General features: G+C 37.9%; 1 protein-coding gene across 3 annotated transcripts in view; it reads left to right on the forward strand.

Annotated features, from left to right (window-relative positions):
• Positions 1-19,993, forward strand: part of MOSMO (modulator of smoothened) — a 68,159-nt gene that overhangs the window by 34,364 nt on the left and 13,802 nt on the right. For all 3 annotated transcript variants that reach the window (XR_005528772.1, XR_005528773.1, XM_039234389.1), the window contains exon 2: positions 18,289-18,501. Coding sequence is in view for 1 of the 3 variants with exons in the window: in XM_039234389.1 (XP_039090320.1) it covers positions 18,289-18,501 (213 nt within the window). In the remaining 2 variants the exon portion in view is untranslated. The remainder of the gene's footprint in view (positions 1-18,288; positions 18,502-19,993) is intronic.

A 19,993-nucleotide genomic window follows, 5' to 3' on the forward strand; every position in this document is an offset into this window, starting at 1 on the left:
AACCCTAGACAGCATGTCAGCCATATACCTGAGTCATTTTATTTTATTTTATTTTATTTTATTTTATTTTATTTTATTTTATTTTATTTTATTTTATTTTATTTTTTACCTGAGTCATTTTAAACCATGAAATCACCAAGAAAAAAAACACAAGAAGACAAACATGTGGCATTAATAGGGCACAGAAAGGATACTTTTTTACTGTATGAGAGTTGAAAAAAGGCAGAAAATCACCAAGTTTGACTTCAGATGGAAACGTGCGTTGGGTGACTCAAAATTTTTGCTATTCTGCACATGCGCTGTCTCCACGAATGACCACAAAAGTGCCATGAGTATTTAGAGGTTACAAATACATTTTAGTGAGTGGGCATATTTGAAGTATGGAATCTGCAAATAATGAGGATTGAATGTCTCTGAATGCATTCTAAACTTTATTTATTTTTTTTTTAATTTTTTTTTTAATGTTTTATTTATTTCTAGGAGAGAGAGAGACAGTGTGAGCAGGGGAGGGTCAGAGAGAGAGGGAGTCACAGACTGAAACAGGCTCCAGGCTCTGAGCTGGCAGTCAGCACAGAGCCCGACGCGGGGCTCGAACCCACGAACCGCGAGATCATGACCTAAGCGAAAGTCGGACGCTTAACCGACTAAGCCACCCAGGCGCCCCTGAATGCATTCTAAACTTTAAAACAAAAAGTAAAGATGTAGGACTTTCTTGCCTATTGCTACCATTTCCACCTCCACTTCATCTTTCCAGAAGTAACCACTCAGTTTCCTATGCATTCTGTAAATGTGCACATACAGAATTAAATATGTATTTTTAATAAATGGCCTCATGTTACATACTATTCTATAGTTTGCTTTTTACCCCCTCAGGATGTCTTGGACTTCTTTCCTCATCAACATGCACAGAATTACCTCATTTTTCTTTAATATTCTATGATGTGTATGCACCATAATTTATTTAACCATTCCTCCATTCATAAGTATTTTGTTTTTTCACTATTACAAATAATGTGCAGTGAACATCTCTGTACTTGTTTCTTTGTCCTTACGCACAGGGTTTTCCCTGGATTACATATATGAAAATGAAATTGCTGAGCAGAAGGGTATATACACTTTAAATTTTGTTGTGTTTGTTGGATCCTCTGGGAAGCTGACACAGAGATGGGAGTTAGAACTCCAAGCAGTGCTCAGGAGTTAGTGCTTGTCAAGAACAAGGGGACAGAAGCTAAAGGAGAGGGAAGTGGTCAGGTCCTGACACAGATTGGAGTCTCCGCCAACTCACTGGGGCCCTCGAGTAAGACTGCCTCTTAGAGGAGTAGTGTCCTGATGGGAAGAACTGGCGAGGCCCTAGAACTCCCTCATGCGCAGCTATTAACGAGATGCCTGGAAAGAAAGTGGCCTGATCTTGAACACTGAGGTGAGTTAAAAGCACTAACAGCAGGAGGCTAACTGCACCCTTTGGAGCTAAACTGCTGGGTGTCTTCAAGGGAGATCTGAGCAGTTTACCAGTGTGGTGGGTAGTAGCCGCGGCTAGAGCCAGACTCCTGGCTTCAGCATGTTTGAGTACGGTGTTACTCAACATCTGTGTGTCTCAGCTTCTCCATTTATAATCTGGAGAAATACTAGTACCTGCCTCACAGTTATTGTAAAGCTAAAATGAGCTAGCATATCTTAAGCACTTAGGATAATACTTGGGACGTGTTTGTACTCTATAAGCATTAACTGATGTTGCTACTGTTATTATTATTCCTCCAAAATGCTTTCCCTAGAGGCTATACCAGTTTTTTCCCCACCACCCCAATAATGTGTGAATTAGTATTCATTTCTCCCTTCCTTTTCCGGTACTGGATAGTATAAATTGTTCCAATTGTTACCAATTTGATGACCAGAAAATGGCATTTTGTCTTAATTTGCATTTATTTATTATGAGATTGAACATCTTTTCATATTATTGGTCACTTATATTTCATCTTCTGTTTGTATACATGAAGTTTTTAATATTTTCTTACTGATTTTAGTACCTATTTTAATATTCCAGATATTGAACTGTTACATAGTTGTAAATATTTTCTCCCAATTTCACATCATTTTTCAAATTTATTTTCCAATATTTTTTATTGTTTCTTTTGTCATAAAGGAAAAGTTTAAAATTTTGTGTATCAGGTTTTTTTTCTTCACAGGTTTAGAGTTTGGGGTTCTTGGAAAGGACTTTCCTACTCCAAATGTAGTTTTTGTTTTTTACATTTTGCTTTGCAAAGCATCTTAAGTTTCTTTTTACCCATAATTTAAAATAATTAGCTTTATTTTTTTCCCAACTATAGCCAGTTGCTCCATTACTATTCACTGACTAACATTTTTTTTCCTGATTCTTTGAAATGGCACCTTGACCATATTCTAAATTCTTATACATATTAGATGGGAAGATACAGATATTTTTAAAGGTTTTAGCATATGTTGCCAAATTCCCTTGAGAAATACATTTAGAATTTTGTCTTACCGGAGAATGCTTTACTTCACCCCCTCAACCTATTTTTTGGTTTAGTTTTTGTATTTTTAGTCTGTGCCAAGTTAATAGTCAAAAATACTATTTTGATCTGCATTTCTTTGATTACTAGAAAGAGTGAACGTTAAATATTTAAACTTTCAGTGTTCTGTATACCAACTTCTATGAATTGTTTATTCATCTTTTTTTTCAATTTTGGTGTTTGATTTCATGTTGATTTGTAAGGCTTCATTGTATAGAATATTACCCTTTGATGTGTATTGTACAAAGGCTATTGTTTACCTTTAAAATAAATCATGGTCTTTTTATTAATAGAGTATGCTTTTGCATAAATAAATAGAAAGGTCTTCTCTATTTCTAAGACCACACAGTCAACTCGCATACTTTCCTTTTTTTTTTACTTCAGTGATTTTAACTTTTATATTCATTTGCCATCTTATTTTGATGCATCAATTCATTTCTTCTTTTCTAAATGGTAAGTTGACTGTCTAAAACAGTTTACTAAATAACCCATCCTTTTCATTGATTTCTTTTTTTTTTTAAGTTTTATTTAATTATTTTGAGAGGAGCGAGGGAGAGAAAGCACATGAGTAGGGAAGAGGAAGAGGGGGAGAGAGTCCCTCCAACTGAGCCAGCAAGGTGCCTCCTTTGCATTGATTTCTAGTGCCATCTTATATATAGTTGGTCTGTTGAAGTGTGTTTGATTCTGTTTCATTGATTGATATTTCTGTTTTGTGGCTAGAGAGTTCACCTTGGAAAGCACTCTGTGGAAGTATTTTTTTTTTCAAACATTGACTTTAATTTTGGAAGTAAAAAAGGAAAACCCTTCTTAAGCTAGTGTAAGTGAAATTAATTACATTGGGTTTTGCTTGGGTGCCTTCTGTCAACATTCTGTCTTGTGGTCTGTAAACAACATACTTCATTAGTTCTCTAGGATGTAAGATAATGGTTGCTCTTAAGCTGTTACAAAGCTAGAAATAGAACTGTCAAAAGAAGTATCAGCACCAGATACTTGGTTATTTAAAATATTAAAGCCAAAAGAAAATAGTTGTAGTGTTTAAGAAACATCTTTCTTGCCAAATGTAACTGGATGTTCCTGTCTAAGTATGATGATCTCTGTGATAAGAAGCAAGTATTGAAAACAAACCTATCTCTAGGGGCACCTGAGTTAGCTCAGTCAGTTAAGCACCAACAAATGTTGGTAAGGATTTGGAGAAAAGGGAACCCTTGTACATACTTAGTAGGGATGTAAATTGGGATAGCCACTATGAAAGACAGTATGAAAGTTCTTCAGAAAAGTAAAAAAACTACCAAAAATGATCAAGCAATTTCACTTCTGGGTATGTATCTGAAGGAAACAGAATCAGTATTTGAAGAAATACCTGCGCTCCCACGTTCATTGTAACATTATTTACATAGCCAGGATATGAAAACAATCTATGAATCCATCAGCAGATAAATGGATACAGAAATATGGTGTATGTATAATGGAACATTATTCATCCATTGAAAAAGAAGGAGGGGTGCCTGGGTGGGTCAGCCAGTTAAGCACCTAGGTCTTGACTTTGGCTCAGGCCATGATCTCATAGTTCGTGGGACTGAGCCCCATGTCATGCTCTGCATTGACAGCGTGGAGCCTGGTTAGGATATTCTCACTCCCTCTTCCTCAAAAATGAATAAACATTAAAAAAAAAGGGGGGGGGAAGGAAATTCTGGCATCTGTGACAAAATGGATAAAGCTGGAAGGCATTATACTAAGTGAAGTAAGTCAGACAGAGAAAGACAAATACTTTATGGTGTTGCTGGTATATGAAATCTTTAAAAAAAAAAGTTGCTCTTCTAGAAACAGAGTAGAATGGTGGTTGCCAGGGAGTAGGGAAAATGAGATGCTGATCAGAAATTACAAGTTTTCAGTCATCAAATGAATAAGTTCTTAGGATCTAATGTACAGCATGGTGACTATACTATATAATCCTGTACTGTGTACTTGAAATTTGCTGAGAGAGTAGATCTTCAGCATTCTGACCAGGAAAAAATTTGTGAGTCATTGGCTGTATGTGATAATTGAATGTGTGAACCTACTTGAGATCGCCTAGAAAGAATGTGGAGACGTAAAAGGTGACTTGGGAATAAACCCAAAGAACTCATTGATAATGTTATATATATATATATATATATATATATATATATATATATATATATTTTTTTTGTTATTGACAAGGTTTGGTTTTTATAAGAATTGTACTTTGTAATCTTGGTTATATCTACTGAGGCTTACTGTTGTGATATACTAACTCTTCCCAGATATATTTGTCATCTCTTTATTATTCTTTGTATATTACCAGCTATTTACTCAGTGAGTAGATTTTGCAATGAGTTGATCTTCCAAAAGTAATTCAATTGATATTTTCTAAGCATCTATGTTAGGCAGTGAGTTTTGTTTAAATAAGGAATGAAGAGCTATTCTTACAGTGTATTTGTCCTTTAAAGTGGTTGTGGTAATAATATCATTTTTAGCTATCTATCCAGACATGATAAGGAAAATTGAGTACTGTAAGCAGTCTTTTTCCATTGGTAAACTCCTTATAGACAGCTTTAAAAACAATGAGAGTTTATTATTCTGGTGTCTTACCTGATGTCTCTGACTGCCAAAATCTCAGCTTTGGATTGGAACTGTAGGATATACTCCCTCTTCTGCTAAATAGTCAGAGAAGACAGGATAAGAGATTGATAAGTTGGACTTTGTAAAATTTAAAACATGTGTCCTTCAAAAACCATTGTTAAGAAAATTTAAAGGCAAAAGAGAGAGAGGGAGAAAGAAAAGAAAGAACGGAAAAGAAAACATTTAAAGGCAAAGGGCACCTGTCTGGCTCAGTCAGTAGCAACTCTTGATCTCAGGGGATGAGGTCAAGCCCCACATTGGAAATAGAGTTTACTTTAAAAAATTCAGGGGGCACCAGGGTGATTCAGTTGGTTAAGCGTCCAGCTCTTGTTCTCAGTTCAGCTCAGGTCTTGATCTCAGGGTCATGAGTTCAAGTGCTGCACTGGGCTCTGCTCTGGGCATGAAGCCTACTTGAAAAAAAATATTTTTAAGGCAGGACTGGGGGAAAATGTCTATAAAGGAAAGGAAAATGGTGAATTCCTCCTTCATGTAGCCTTTTGTTTTATTTAGGCCCTCAACGGATTGGATAACATACACCATCACACACATCTGTGCAAAGACCTATATGCAAATGTTTGTAGTTTGTAGCAGCTTTATTCATGATAGCAAACAGTGTATGATTCTATTTATATGAAATTCTACAAGCGGAAAAACTATAGTGATAGGAAGCAGATCTATTTTGGGAACTTGGGGGAGGGGACTGGCTGCAAAGGATTACAAGGGAATTTGTTGTGGTGATATTCTACATCGTGACTGACATGACTGTGCACAGTTGCCAAAACTCGTTGAATTGTACACATAAAAGTGGCAAATTTCAGGCATAGATCTAAAGAAGTGAAATTTCTTGCTCAGAATTCCATGAATAGTGTGTCTGGTACATATCTCCAGATTCCTAATCTCACTAAGCTGCACAATCCTCTTGGCATTAGATCACATCCTGCTATCTGTTGTTACAAAGGTAAAATTCAGTTATTTCCTTCCTGTGTAGGCAAAATCCCGGTTTTTCCTACCATGTCTTTCTTTCCTGTGATTCTCCTTTACTACTTACACAGCACACTTCACCTAGGACACTTCTGGTCACCAAATGTAGGAGGTCCCTCCCCCACCGCAACACGCGCGAGCACACACACACATCAGACAGTTCTCAGTGACACCAGCTGGGTGTCCTACAATTTTACTCAATTCTGACACTACCCAAAGATAGTGTTAGATCCCACAAGTTAAGGGCTCACTCCGGCAAGACTGCCCCTCCCACCCCACCTCCCATACACACACTTTAATGCCAGTTGCAAGCCCAGGCTATCCCCTTGCTTCTCATCAGCTGGCTGTAAACCGGAGGTTCTAATACCCCCTCCTTGGGTTCAGTTTGTTTGCTAGAGTGGCTCACAGAACTTAGGTAAACACTTACTTTCATTTGCTAGTTTATTATAAAAAGATATGATAAAGCATATAGATGAACATCAGGTGGAAGAGATGCATAGGGCAAGGAATGGGGGAAGGGCTGTGGGACTTCCATGATCTCTCTGGGAATACTCCTCTCCCAGCACCAACCTGGAAGCTCTCCACACCTTGTACCTTTGAGATCTTATGGAGGCTTCATCATGTAGGCATGATTGATCACTAACTTCATTTTCATCTTTTTCTCTTCTCAAGAGAATGGGGGGCGGGGCCGAAAATTCCAAGCTTCTAGTCACTGCTTGGTCTTTCCCTTGACCAGGTCTCATCCAGAAGTGCACCCTGGGTTGCCTCATTAAAACAAAAGACACTCCAGGGGCGCCTGGGTGGCTTAGTCGGTTAAGCGTCTGACTTTCGCTTAGGTCATGATCTTGCGGTTCGTGGGTTCGAGCCCTGCGTCGGGCTCTGTGCTGACTGCCAGCTCAGAGCCTGGAGCCTGTTTCAGTCTGTGACTCCCTCTCTCTCTGACCCTCCCCTGCTCACGCTGTCTCTCTCTCTCTCCTAAAAATAAATAAAACATTAAAAAATTAAAAAAAAAAAAAAAAAGACACTCCCATTGCCCAGGAAATTACAAAGGTTTCAGGAGCCCTGTGTCAGAAACAAAAGTCAAAGACCAATATAAGAACTCGGGTAGAGTCACACATGCACACATATATACATATATATATATATTCTATGATCTCATAAATTTGCTTTTTCATTTTCTTTAAATGTTCGTTTTAGCTCTCTCTATATATTATAACCTCTGGAAATATAAAGATCATGTCTGTGTTTCCCGTCATACTTCCCACATTGTGTTGCACAGAGCATGTGCTCAGAATTTGCTGAATTAATGAAAGCTTGACCTAGTGCACTATTGCCTTCCAGACTTGGACAGAAAAGTCAAGAATATCTCATGGCATAGTTCCAGGCTTCTCAAATTCAGCCGAGACTTTCTCTAATGTATGGTTTCCCTAGACCACCATATCTTTGCCTAGGAGTTCACAACTACCACAAATGTAAGCTAATTAATGGGGGATTGATGTTTTATTTATCTATTTCTGTGAAAACTTAGGTAGTGTTTTCTGATGTTGGAATCTGAGGGAGATATCAGTTTACATTTTCAATCTGAAGCTAAATATAACTACAGTGAGAATACAAACTCCTCTTAAAGATTAAATAGAAGGACAGCTGTCAGAATAGGAACTTTTGTCTTTTTCTAAAGCTTTCCACTCTTAAATCCATCCTCTTATAATTGAGGGGCTGTGCTAACAGCACAGAATAAACACTGAAAAATCACCATGTGTTTTTGTGTTAAACTCACTTTCCTTGCATTTTCAAGACTCTAAACTTTTTCAACTCTGATTTGTTTTTAATAATTCGATAGATCTGCATAAATTGAACACTTATTTATGTTTTCTTCTATATTCAAGAAAGCAAGGAACTGAAAGATGCCATGAGATAACAATAAATTTAAAAGGAATGTGGAATCCCACAGATTGTTTCATTTCTTAAAGTATATACTTCTAGTTAAATAGCAATATCAATAATATTTAACATTTACCAGATTCTTATTCTGTACCAGGAATTTGTTCTGAGTGCTTTATACATATTCCCCCTTGTAACTGGTACAACACTATGAGGCGATTTTGTTGTTATCCTCTTTTACAGTTGAGGAAACTGAGGCACACACAGTAAATAACTTGCCTAAAATCTCACAACCAGTATGGGGTGGGCCTAGAGTCTCAGTCCAGAGCCTGAATTCCAACCACTGTGATATGTCTCCTAGTTAGGTCAATGGACAATATGACTAAATAGTTTAGAACCTGATTTATTATCAGAATTATTTTACTTATGTAAATTAAGGGAGTATAATTTATTAAATAAATGATTTTGAATTATTTAATATTGAGATATCAACTAGTTGGAAAAAAGAAGTTATTTTGACAGACCTGGAAGTCATACAATGGAACCTTTGCTATACCCTCAGCAAAGTTATTTATTTATTGTGACATACCCTACAAATTCCTTTATAAGAAGGTGGTGGTGCACATTTTCTGTATTATGCAAATAAATAAGACAAGTATGAGTGTTTATTGTAATATTTGAGAGTAGAATTTAGCCCAAAAGTCCGGGTCACCTGGGTGCCTAGTTGGTTGAGCATCTGACTTCGGCTCAGGTCATGATCTAACGGTTCGTGGGTTCAAGCCCCGTGTCGGGCTGTCACATGGAACCTGCTCCGGATTTTCTGTCTCCCTTTCTGTCTACCCCGACCCCGCTTGCACTCTATCTCACAAAAATAAACATTTAAAAAATTTTTTAAATAATCAAATCTTTCCTTAGAGATAGGAAAAGAGCCTAAGGTAGAGAAATTTTTTGTTGGGTCAAAGAAATTAGGATATTTCTTTAAGGATGAGCTGGAAGTGGTGTATTCCTTGAACACTTATGAGAAATGTGGGTGTGGGAGTCACTCCTATGAACTGACAAAAATATCGTCTCCCACTTTGTATTGACCTCCTGTGAAGGTTCCTCTTAGACTCACTGTCACTGTGCTTACAAAGTTGTAATTAAGTCTGCCCTGATATAAATCTAAATGTTTCTGATGGTATTTTTAGGAATACTATTCATTCTTTACTTAGTGAATAGTGTTCAGAAAGCCAGCATCATGTGGTAGGAATAGTTCAGGAGTGGTTAGTTAAAAACCTGTTTCAGTTTTGGCACTGCTAGTTATTTTGCATCCTTGGTCATATCACTTAACTTCTCTGGGCCTCAGTATCCATCAAACCCTAACTTGGGGAATTAGGACTTATGATCTCTGAGATCCCTTCTATCTCTAAATTCCCTAATTTTATGGCTCCTTTCTGTCAGGAATCTTGCCTAATTGAGAAGCATTCTTGTCTGCTGCAGTGCTTGTTTACTTCTTGATCATTGTCCACAGATGAACCTTTTCTGTGATTGAAGGCTGTAGAGTTATTAAAATTCAGCCCTTTGATTAAAATGCTTTTGTAAATATGGGGTTCCTGGGTGGCTCAGTCAGTTAAACATCCAACTTTGGCTTAAGTCATGATTTCATGGTTCGTGGGCTCGAACCCCACCTTGGGCTCTCTGCTGCCAGTACGGAGCCATCTCGGATTGTCTTTCTCCTCCACCCCCCCTCAAAAAATAAATAAAACATTAAAAAAAAAAAAACCTTTGTAAATAATTCTGCAACAATTTTCTGCCCACAAAACGATTTGGCCTACCAAATTTGTTTGATTTTATTCCCTTTACCAGCATAATCTTCCTTAAAGCAGTTCACTTCTACATGTAAAACATGGAGACTATTCATTAAGTGAAATGAATGTTAAACTTGTTTTGGGTTTGTTCTGCCACATCAGTGGGGGAAGAAACAATATGATCTGTTGAATTCCTCCATGGCAGTTTTTCATGATAGTCTAGTTGAAATGGAATAGATAATGTAAACACGGCAATTTAAATTCCATTTTAGTTCTCCACCTGATTTACTTTAGTTTACTCTCATTTCTTTGGCATTCTCTAATTTCTTTTAGATCCAGAGTATGTGCTTAAAGTCATAAGTGATTCAAAGATTTCACAGTATGCAATGTAAGTGCAGTTAGTACATTTTATTTACATTTAATAGGTAACACTCTATACACATTTTAGAATTTTAAAATATAAAGTGAATTCACTTTTTTTAATGTTTTTTTAAATTATTTCTTAGAGAGAGAACATGAGCAGCAGAGGGTCAGAGAGAGAGGGAGACACAGAATCTGAAACAGGCTCCAGGCTCTGAGCTGTCAGCACAGAGCCCGACGCGGGGCTCGAACTCACGAACCATGAGATCATGACCTGAGCCGAAGCCGGACACTTAACCGACTGAGCCACCCAGGCGCCCCTCACTTTTTTTTAAAGAACAGAATTGTATCAATTTACACTCAGATAAGACAGTGAAAAGTATGAGGGTTCTCGATCCTATGCAGCCAGAGTAGGCCACTCTTAGCCATGTGACAGATACTCTTCCACATATTTTTTTATACATTGTATGGACAGTTTAAACATTGTGGTGGATTTTTCTTTAATGACTTCATGCATTATATGTTAAGAGCTTTAGTGATTGGGATTATAATAGGACAGATTCTGGTACCATATTGTACTTGTCAGTAAGGCAGATTTTAAAATAGAGATTCACTGCTAGTTTATGTTTAATGTATTTATAGGATTAGCCTAAAGGCGAAGTTTATGGAGCAAGAGCTGATAGAATAAGTTGCAATGAGAGGATGCTTTAGGGTATGATTTAGTTGATTTTAAAATGAGATATGACCTTTGAACCACACTCCTTACAAACAGCTGGTAACATATATTTAACTAGAGATAGAATAGCCAGTTGAGTTTAGGGGAAAAGAAAATCAAACTAAAAAGGAGGATTAATGATTGTTTTTTATTTAATTGCTGTCCAACACAGCATATTATAATTTCATTCTGTTAGCAAAGCTTTCTCAATCTCCATGTTCCCAGCTTGCTATTCCTATAAAGTCTGCCCCCAGAGCTTTTATTCAGCAGGTCTGAACTTGCCTTGTGCTTAATCTTCAACCTGAATGATATACTAAAGTAGTTGGGCAGGCGAGTGATGTCCCAAGTACTTTTTATGACTAGCAGTCATAGCAACCATCAGATGTCAACCCTTTTATTTTGGAATATGAGTTTCATGAGTGTACGCTTGTGTTAAATTCTTGTGTCTACTACTGCCCTGTGTGTGTATTTTTTTAATTAAAACAAAAATATCTAATTTACTTCCCTGAAAATATGTAATAGCTATTCACTACTTATAGTTCAAGTTTTACAAGTATTATCTTATCATCTTATTTAATTCGCACAGAAACCTGGGGCGCCTGGGTGGCTCAGTTGGTTGGGCAGCCGACTTTGGCTCAGGTCATGATCTCATGGTTCGTGGGTCTGAGCCCTGCGTTGAGCTCTGTGCTGACTGGTAGCTCAGAGCCTGGGGCCTGTTTCAGATTCTGTGTTTCCCTGTCTCTCTGACCCTCCCCTTCTCATGCTGTTTCTCTCTCTCAGAAGTAAATAAAGTGTTAAAAAAAAATTTTTTTAAATAATCCTCACAGAAACCTAAATGTTAAGTCATATTATTTTCATGCTGCAGCAAGCTTAGGAAAATTAAGGGACTTACCCAAGTGTGTCAAAGCAGAGATTCACATTGTGACTTCTTGGGTTTAACTTCTGTAATAGTGGAGTAGGGACTTCAGAAAATCTGCTCCTCCATAAATGCAATGAGAACACTGGCAAAAATGGTCAGATCAACTTTTTCAGAACTCTAGAAATTAACTAAGGCTTACAGCAATCCAAGGAGCATTTATTTAAGAGAATCACCTAAGTCCTGGTAAGAATAGCAAGCTTTGTGGCAGTTTAAATTGTGCTAATCACACCCCCCTGGCCCCGGCTACACAGTACCCTTGAAAGCTAAAGCCATGCAGCTTTGGTAGTGTCTAAACCTGCAGCTCAGCAACCACTCGAGATGGCCAGAGGGTCTGGTGCTCCTTAAAGCCCCATCCTCAGAGAACTGCTACTACGTGATGCCAGCTCAATAAGAATCTCCTCAGGGCTTACTTTTATTTGACCAGATTCAGAGACCGCAGCAGTCCATCCTCAGGACATTTGTTGAAAACAGTCAGCAGCAGTTGTTTAACATTGCAGGTACCTGAGGTAATACTATCATTTGACACTAACTAAAGGCTAACCAAACAACATAAAGGAAAACCCGGGGAACAGGATGTCCACAGAACTCATTGAGAAACTCCAGCATGTTCCTAGGAATCTAGATGACTATATACTTATAAAGGGCTTTTCACATACTCAGGAAAGACCTATGAAGACCTTAATTAATCTCTTGCCTCTAGCTAATCTTGAGGCTCCATGCAAGCAGGAAGGGAGTACCAAGATAGAGTTGTAATTTGCCTATTGGAGCACCGAAAATGTTCCACAACAGATACAGACAGTAGAGACTGAAAGACACATTGATTCAGGCATTTAAAGAAATCTCATTCCAACCATTAGCTGACTACTAAGCAAATGGAAGAGACTTCAGAGGCACACACAACAATGAATCCAAACTTTACAGAACTATTCCAGGAAAGTCCATAAATAAACAGTACCAATAGCAAACCCAAGCAGAGGGGGGAGGATTTGATTTCTATAGTTGTCACATTGTAATATTTTAATTTTAAATGTTCAACTAAAAATTACAAGACACACCAAAAAAACAAAAACAAAAACAGGGAGTTACAGCCTATACACACACAAAAAAAATAAAAGCAAAAAATAGACCCTGTCCTTGAGGAAGCCCAGATGTTGGACTTACTAGACAAAAATTTTAAATCCTCTTTTGTAAGTATGTTCCAAAAAATAAAGGAACCCAGGTATAAAGACTTAAAGAACAATGTCTCATAGAGAATATCTAATAAAATGATGGAAATTATAAGAAGAAAATAGAAATTCTAGAGTTGAAAAGTACAATAACTGAAATGAAAAATTGGCAAATTTAAATCTGCAAAATTGAAGATGAGTCAGTTGAAATATTTAATCTGAGAAGCAGAAAGAAATAATAAAAACTGAACTGATCAATTGAGAGACTAATGGGACATTACCAGCATACACATAATGGGAGTCCCAGAAGGAGAAGAAAGAAAGGGGCGGAAAGAATAATGGCTGACATCTCTCTAAATTTGATGAAAATTTTAAGTCTGCATTTTGAAGAATCTCTGCAGATTCCAAGGAGGATGGACTCTAAGTAATCCACACCCTGACACATCATAGTCAGTCAAAAACCAAAGACGTAAAATCATGAAAACAGCAGGGAATAAGTGAATCTTCATACACACGAGATCCTCAGTCCTATTAACACCTGGCTTCTCATCAGAACCATGTCATCCCACTGCTCTCTGTGGCCAGGTTGGCCAGCATTTACTGGACATGATTAGCCCTGACAGATTCTGTTGGATTTGTGTGCCTCTCTGCTTTATAAGCCCTGTGTGTCCGATTTTCTGTGACACAGCTTTTACTTATAGTGATGACATGCCTTATAATCATCCTCTTTGTGACAGCAGACATGCTCAGACTAGCTGTGCTAAATCGTTTCAACAGTGCCTGGATCTATAGATATCAAGAGTCAAAAGCCTCTTTAGTTAAGATACCCCACTCAACAGGGTAAGACTTGTGACTTCCTTTTGTGTGTAATGACTCACAGGTGAACTACTGAAAGGCATGTGGGATGCTATAGCTCCTAGTTTGGTTTCCTTTTTCCTATTGTGTGGAAGTCTTTTATTTGGCTGGATTGGTTACCTAGGAAACAGCTGCAGGGTAAAGATGGATTGGCTGTTTGGGAAATAGAATTATAGGCCCCTTAAAGAGGCAAAAGATCTATTGGATAAAACAAAAATTAGTGAATGGTTGAGCTTGTGGTTAATGATTAATTAGTGTGCCTTAGGAAATCACACTGAGTAAGACAAGGTCTACATAAGAACCTATTTAATCCTGCATGATTTTAAATTTAGCTTGTTTTTAATTCTTTCAAGTTCGCGAAATGCTTATTAAGTCCTGCTTTGTGCCCACTGCTGCAGGCCATTTGGTGGGGGAGGTGGCTGTTCCAGTGAAGTAGAAGGTTCAGTTCTCTCCTGAAAAGCCCATTTTCTGTTTGAGATAAAAAAAGAAGCTACCTTAAAATCAAGTGCGTGATTGTGTGATACAGACTAAAAGTGTCCAGAGAATTTGGAGGATGTAAAAGGTCTTGGCTAGTCAACATGAGAGATGGATTTGAATCTACAAACAGGAGATAATTCTTTGAGGTAAAAGATGAAATTTAAAGACCTGGTGTGAGTTTGGGTTCTAACAGTACCTGAATTTACAAGATGTAATAGTGGCAGCACAGTTAACCTTTGCAGATTCCTCTCCCCAGACAGCTTATGGAAAATATGTGACTATGATAGAAACTATATTGACCTAGAGTCTTACTCAAGAGAAAGAATTATAGTGGCAATGTTGACTCTTTGTATAGCCCTCCTATAATTTATTTAAGGAAAGTCTATTTTCACTAAAAGTGTGACAGAATATTGGTTTTTAGAATTTCTGACCACTATAGCAGTGCTGGGCACAAAGACATTCAATAAAATTTTTGTCAGCTGATGTTCTTATATACAGTATATCTTAGGGCTCTCAGCTAGCTTCAGCAATCTTTTCTTCCAGAATGTAGCTGCTTCCAAATGAGTATTTGGTCTTGATGTGTGATAATAAGGACTTTTGTAAATATAGGCGTATAACTCTGCTTTTAAAACTGAACGTCTGGGGGCACCTGGGTGGCTTAGTCGGTTAAGTGTCCGACTTTCGCTTAGGTCATGATCTCGCGGTTTGTGGGTTCGGGTCCCCCCTCCGGCTCTGTGCTGACTGCCAGCTCAGAGCCTGGAGCATGTTTCAGTCTGTGACTCCCTCTCTCTCTGACCCTCCCCTGTTCACTCTGTCTCTCTCTCTCTCTCTCCTAGAAATAAATAAAACATTAAAAAAAAAAAAACTGAACATCTGGGGGCACCTGGGTGGCTCAGTCGGTTAAGCATCCACCTTCGGCTCAGGTCATGATCTCACAGTTCGTGGGTTCAAGCCCCGTGTTGGGCTCTGTGCTGACGGCTAGCTCAGAGGCTGAAGCCTACTTCAGATTCTGTATCTCCCTCTCTCTCCGACCCTTCCCTGCTCACGCTGTCTCTCACTCTCTCTCAGAAATAAGTAAAACATTAAAAAAAATTTTTAAACTGAACATCTGTCAGGTTATTTCCTTTTGGTTTGTAGAAGGGACACTTTTCATTTTCATTTTCTTAGTTGTTCTATTTCTGTTCACTTGGTGTGTTATGCCAGTCAGGAGAAACAAGAACAACCCCCTTCAGAGAGCTTAACAATCTACAGGCACAGGAGGTTATGTTGAATTTGAGCCCTAACACTCTGCTTTGTCTGTAAACAGGAAGTAAGAGGTAATATAAGAATACTCAAATATTTTAGGGGCACCTGTGTGGCTTAGTCGGTTAAGCGTCTGACTTTCGCTTAGGTCATGATCTCGCGGTTCGTGGGTTCGGGCCCCATGTCAGCCTCTGTGCTGACTGCCAGCTCAGAGCCTGGAGCCTATTTCAGAGTCTGTGTCTCCCTCTCTCTCTGACCCTCCCCTGCTCTCGCTGTCTCTCTCTCTCTCTCCCCTAGAAATAAATAAAAATATTAAAAAAAAAAAAGAATACTCAAATATTTTGAAGGAGAGATAGTTTAGTTACTGGACCCACAATTTTAAATATTTCTCAACAAAAGGTAGTTATCAAATGTAGACCTAAGTCCATTAGTTATATAGAGTTACCAATAAAACTTTCTTAAATTGTGAAGAAAGTTACTGCTGTAGTCAGAATCCACAATATTGGATTTTGTCAGAGGATTTTTCATTGCCTATTGTCTATTCTTAGAGCAATTACAGTTTTATAAATGGGATAGTGACTATAGGCGGTAATTTGTTTGAAGTCTTTTTGCTGAATGATCAAGGGTAGTTTCCTTTCATTCTTGAGCATTACTGTGAATACCTTCTTTATTTCCAAAATTATAATAAAATGCTTTTATCATAATAAGACAAGCTCTATCCCCCAACTTTTCTTTTCAATGAAACTTTTTACTGTTTCAGTTTAAAAACAATTAGGCAACTTCCTGGTACCTACTCATCCTACCCTCTGCCTTTTTCTGGTTCAGGCAATTTCAAGGTTAGCAATTAAGTGTCAGAAACTTTGAACTTATTTACTTCTCTTAGACCTACTAAGTCACTGAGCTCCAAGCAGCACCTAGAAGGGACAGCGTGTGGCATTGTTATAAAGGTTTGCTCACTCTCTATTCCCCTCCCAACCCTCATATGTCTCCATTCTGCCGGAGATGATCCCAAATTATAATGATGTTTACCTATGTAGAGATCACAAGATGGGCATAAATATTGGATGATTTCAGAGAAAAGGGTACAACTTGTTTGAGTACTCTTCTTCCACTCAGTCAAAGGAGTTGTCAGAATAGCATGGGGGGGGGAGCAGGGAACTACAACTCAGTTTTCAGAGAACTGATTTTTTGCTTCATTTTCTTTGAACACTTGGTTTATTTCTAAAAATATATCAGTGGCAAAACACAGGTTGCACAGGCGCCAGGTGGCCTTGGCAGTTGAGTGTCCTACTCTTGATTTCATATCCAGTTGGCTCAGGTGGTGAACCCGGGGTTGTGGGATTAAGCCCGGAGTCAGGCTCCACTCTGCACATGGAGGCTGCTTAATAGCCTGCCTCTCTCTCTCTCTCTCTCTCTCTCTCCCCCCTTTCTCTCTTTCTCCCTCCCCCTTCCCTTCCTCTCCTTGTCTCCCCCTTGCCCCCCTTTCATCAGTCACATCAACCACACAGGCATCCATATCCTCATGTCCAGCTCTGGTCTATCTTTGCCCACCAAGGCAGCTTCCCAAAATGTCCCTAGGAATTCTTACTGACTTTCCTCGAAAAAGGAACTTGTTTGTGGCAAGTGCTGTGATTTTGAGGTTAATGTGTTTTTGTTGGTGGTGGTGTTGATGTTTTTGTTCAAATTGAGAAAATAATTAAGACCAAAAAAAGATGTAGAAGTCTACTATGTTTTCAGTGGTTCCAGGAATTTCTTTTCTTGTATTTTAGACAACAGTCTTTCCATTGGTAGTTGCTCTAAAAGGGAGAAACAAGCAGTTTTCACTCAAAAGTAACATTTTAATTGTTCTTCTTAATGAAAAAGAGAATAAAATAAATACTTTTGCCTTCCATATCTGGGTTTCTGTAAATCAATTCACCCCAAATTTGATAGAGGGGTTTCTTGAGTTTGACATAAGAACATGTTTATGTAAAAATAACCTGTTTTATAAAAATCACTTTCATGCTATTTAAATGGGAGAGGGGGCATTTGAAAAATTACCACTAACGTCTTTGCTTTTCTGCTGAAGCGTGCTACAAATGGTTTAGCAGTCCAGACAATTGTATGTTGTATGCAAATTGTTGAGCTTACCAAATGGGGGGAACCTACCAGTTTTCCCAGCGTTTTCTTGAATTTAATGAAAAAGTATTACAATATATTGTAATATTTTTAGGCTTTTTAACTTTAATAAAATATGTTCATTCTAATATTTAATCTAGTATTTAATTTTATCTCTATATTATGATTAGATATTTCAAGTTTGCCTTCATTTTCCTGAAAGGGGTTTTTTTCTCATCCAAAATCAAATAATATACATTGAGTCTTGGATCTGAGAATAGAAAAGTTCTTCCTGAGAGTATGTAAGTTCAGTAAGAGCAAGAGCCTCATCTGTCTTGCTTGTTGTTATTTCCCTAGAGCCCAGAACATTGCCTGACACAAGTGCTCTGAAAAGTACTTGTTTAAATGAATGACTGAAAGAACTGTCTCTTGTGGTTTTGTGATTTTTTTTAAAGTTCATTTTGTATGTTAAGTATGATTACATTGTGTACTACAGAATGCTGAATAGTAAGACTCAGTGGAATTAAGTGCCTGAGTGACCCGCAGAAATAAGATTTAAGGACTCAAGGGGTGTTGGTGGGGAATATTCCCTGGGAATGACAAACCCACTCAGTTATTCCCACCTTTTGCATCTCCCCAGGAGCACTCACTGTGGGCCTTGTGCGACAGTGTCAGACAATCCATGGACGAGACCGGACGTGCATCCCACCTCGGCTTCCCCCAGAGTGGGTCACCACACTGTTTTTTATCATCATGGGAATCATTTCATTGACTGTCACATGTGGTTTGCTGGTGGCTTCCCACTGGCGAAGAGAAGCTACAAAATATGCTCGATGGATAGCCTTCACTGGAAGTAAGTAACCTGTACTCACCAAATTTGTCTAGAAGGCGCACACTCTGGTAGTTTAACGAAGATAATCCAGAATCAGTAATAAGGACTCCATAATCATCAAAGAGTACCCCTGCTCTGGCCATCATATAGACTCTACGCAGCCCCGTCAGTTCTTCAGAATTCTCACCATGAGACCAAGACATCCAAAACCTTAATTGCTTTGTATGAAATGCTATCTTGATGAATTTTATTTTTGCTTACATTGTTACCTAAGTGTTCCAGGTCTGTGGCTCAGTGCTACCACTAACCTGAGTCTTTTACTCTTCTTAAATATATTGGCATCCTCTACCAAATAAAGATAAATTTAGAAGAAAATATACAGAAATATAAATTAGATTAAGATAGTGATTTGCTTTTCAGTATCATTAATTTTGAGTTTCTACTGTGAGCTGTTGTGGGACCATTGAAAAATCAGCACATATGGTTGTTCGATAATTATTTATCAACATTTCTTACTCCATTAAGCTATGCCCCAGGGTATGATATATATTATACATTCTCTTGTACTTTGCAAGATAATTTAATTTCCCAACACATCACAGGCTTTTCCCAAATTAAAAACAGTAAAAAATGAACAAAGAAAAGATATTTCTATAATTTTGCTTTCTTCCTTTTTTCTCTCTAAAGTAATTTTGCTTCCCTTCCTCCAGGGAGAGAGGACATTTGTCAGTGTCTGGGAACATTTTTGATTGTCACAGCGAAGGGGATCCTACTGATATTTTGAGTAGAGGCCAGGGATAGGGCAGAACACTCCCGACCACAAAGACTTATCTGGCCCAAAATGGCAATGGAGATGTATTTATATTGTAATATTCTTGGGCTTTTTAACTTTTAAATAAAAAGTAAAGTTATCTAAAGAACAGGATAACAATACTTATGCCAGATACCATGGGATTTAACTTCTAATTCAGTGCCTTATAATTATCTCAGGTTTGCATAAGCTGTAAAGAATTAATATTATAATACAGCTTACTTTCACTTGATATTTTCATTTAGAACTTGTATGGTAGAGGTAAAGCACAATCCCATGTCTCCCCATTAGTGTTAGAGCTCAATTTATCCTTAAAGGCCCGAAGATAGGAATATTACTTCATGAGTCTCCATTTCTCCCTATCTCTCTGTGAAACGCTTTAATGTGTATATTTCTGGCTCTGTTTTATTTTTGTCTAAATATCTCCCTTAATTTTAAAACTTACATCAACTTGCCTTTGACTACAAGAGTCTTCATTCTTCTTAAGAAATGTAAAACAAGCTGAGGACCTGTTTGAGGTCAAACAGACCTCCTGAGACCATTCTTTTCTATATAGTAGGGCCCACAGGCAGCTGTAGAGACAGTGCTGCTAAATTAAACGGTATTGATGAAGACTTTAAAGAGAATTGTTACACAGATACATTACTTATCCAGATAGAATTCATTCTTTAAGAAGTAAAATAAAATCAAAGAAAAGGAGTA

This window comes from Hyaena hyaena, unplaced genomic scaffold (assembly GCF_003009895.1).
Source record: "Hyaena hyaena isolate Hyena2069 unplaced genomic scaffold, ASM300989v1 scaffold_88, whole genome shotgun sequence".
NCBI lineage: Eukaryota > Metazoa > Chordata > Mammalia > Carnivora > Hyaenidae > Hyaena > Hyaena hyaena.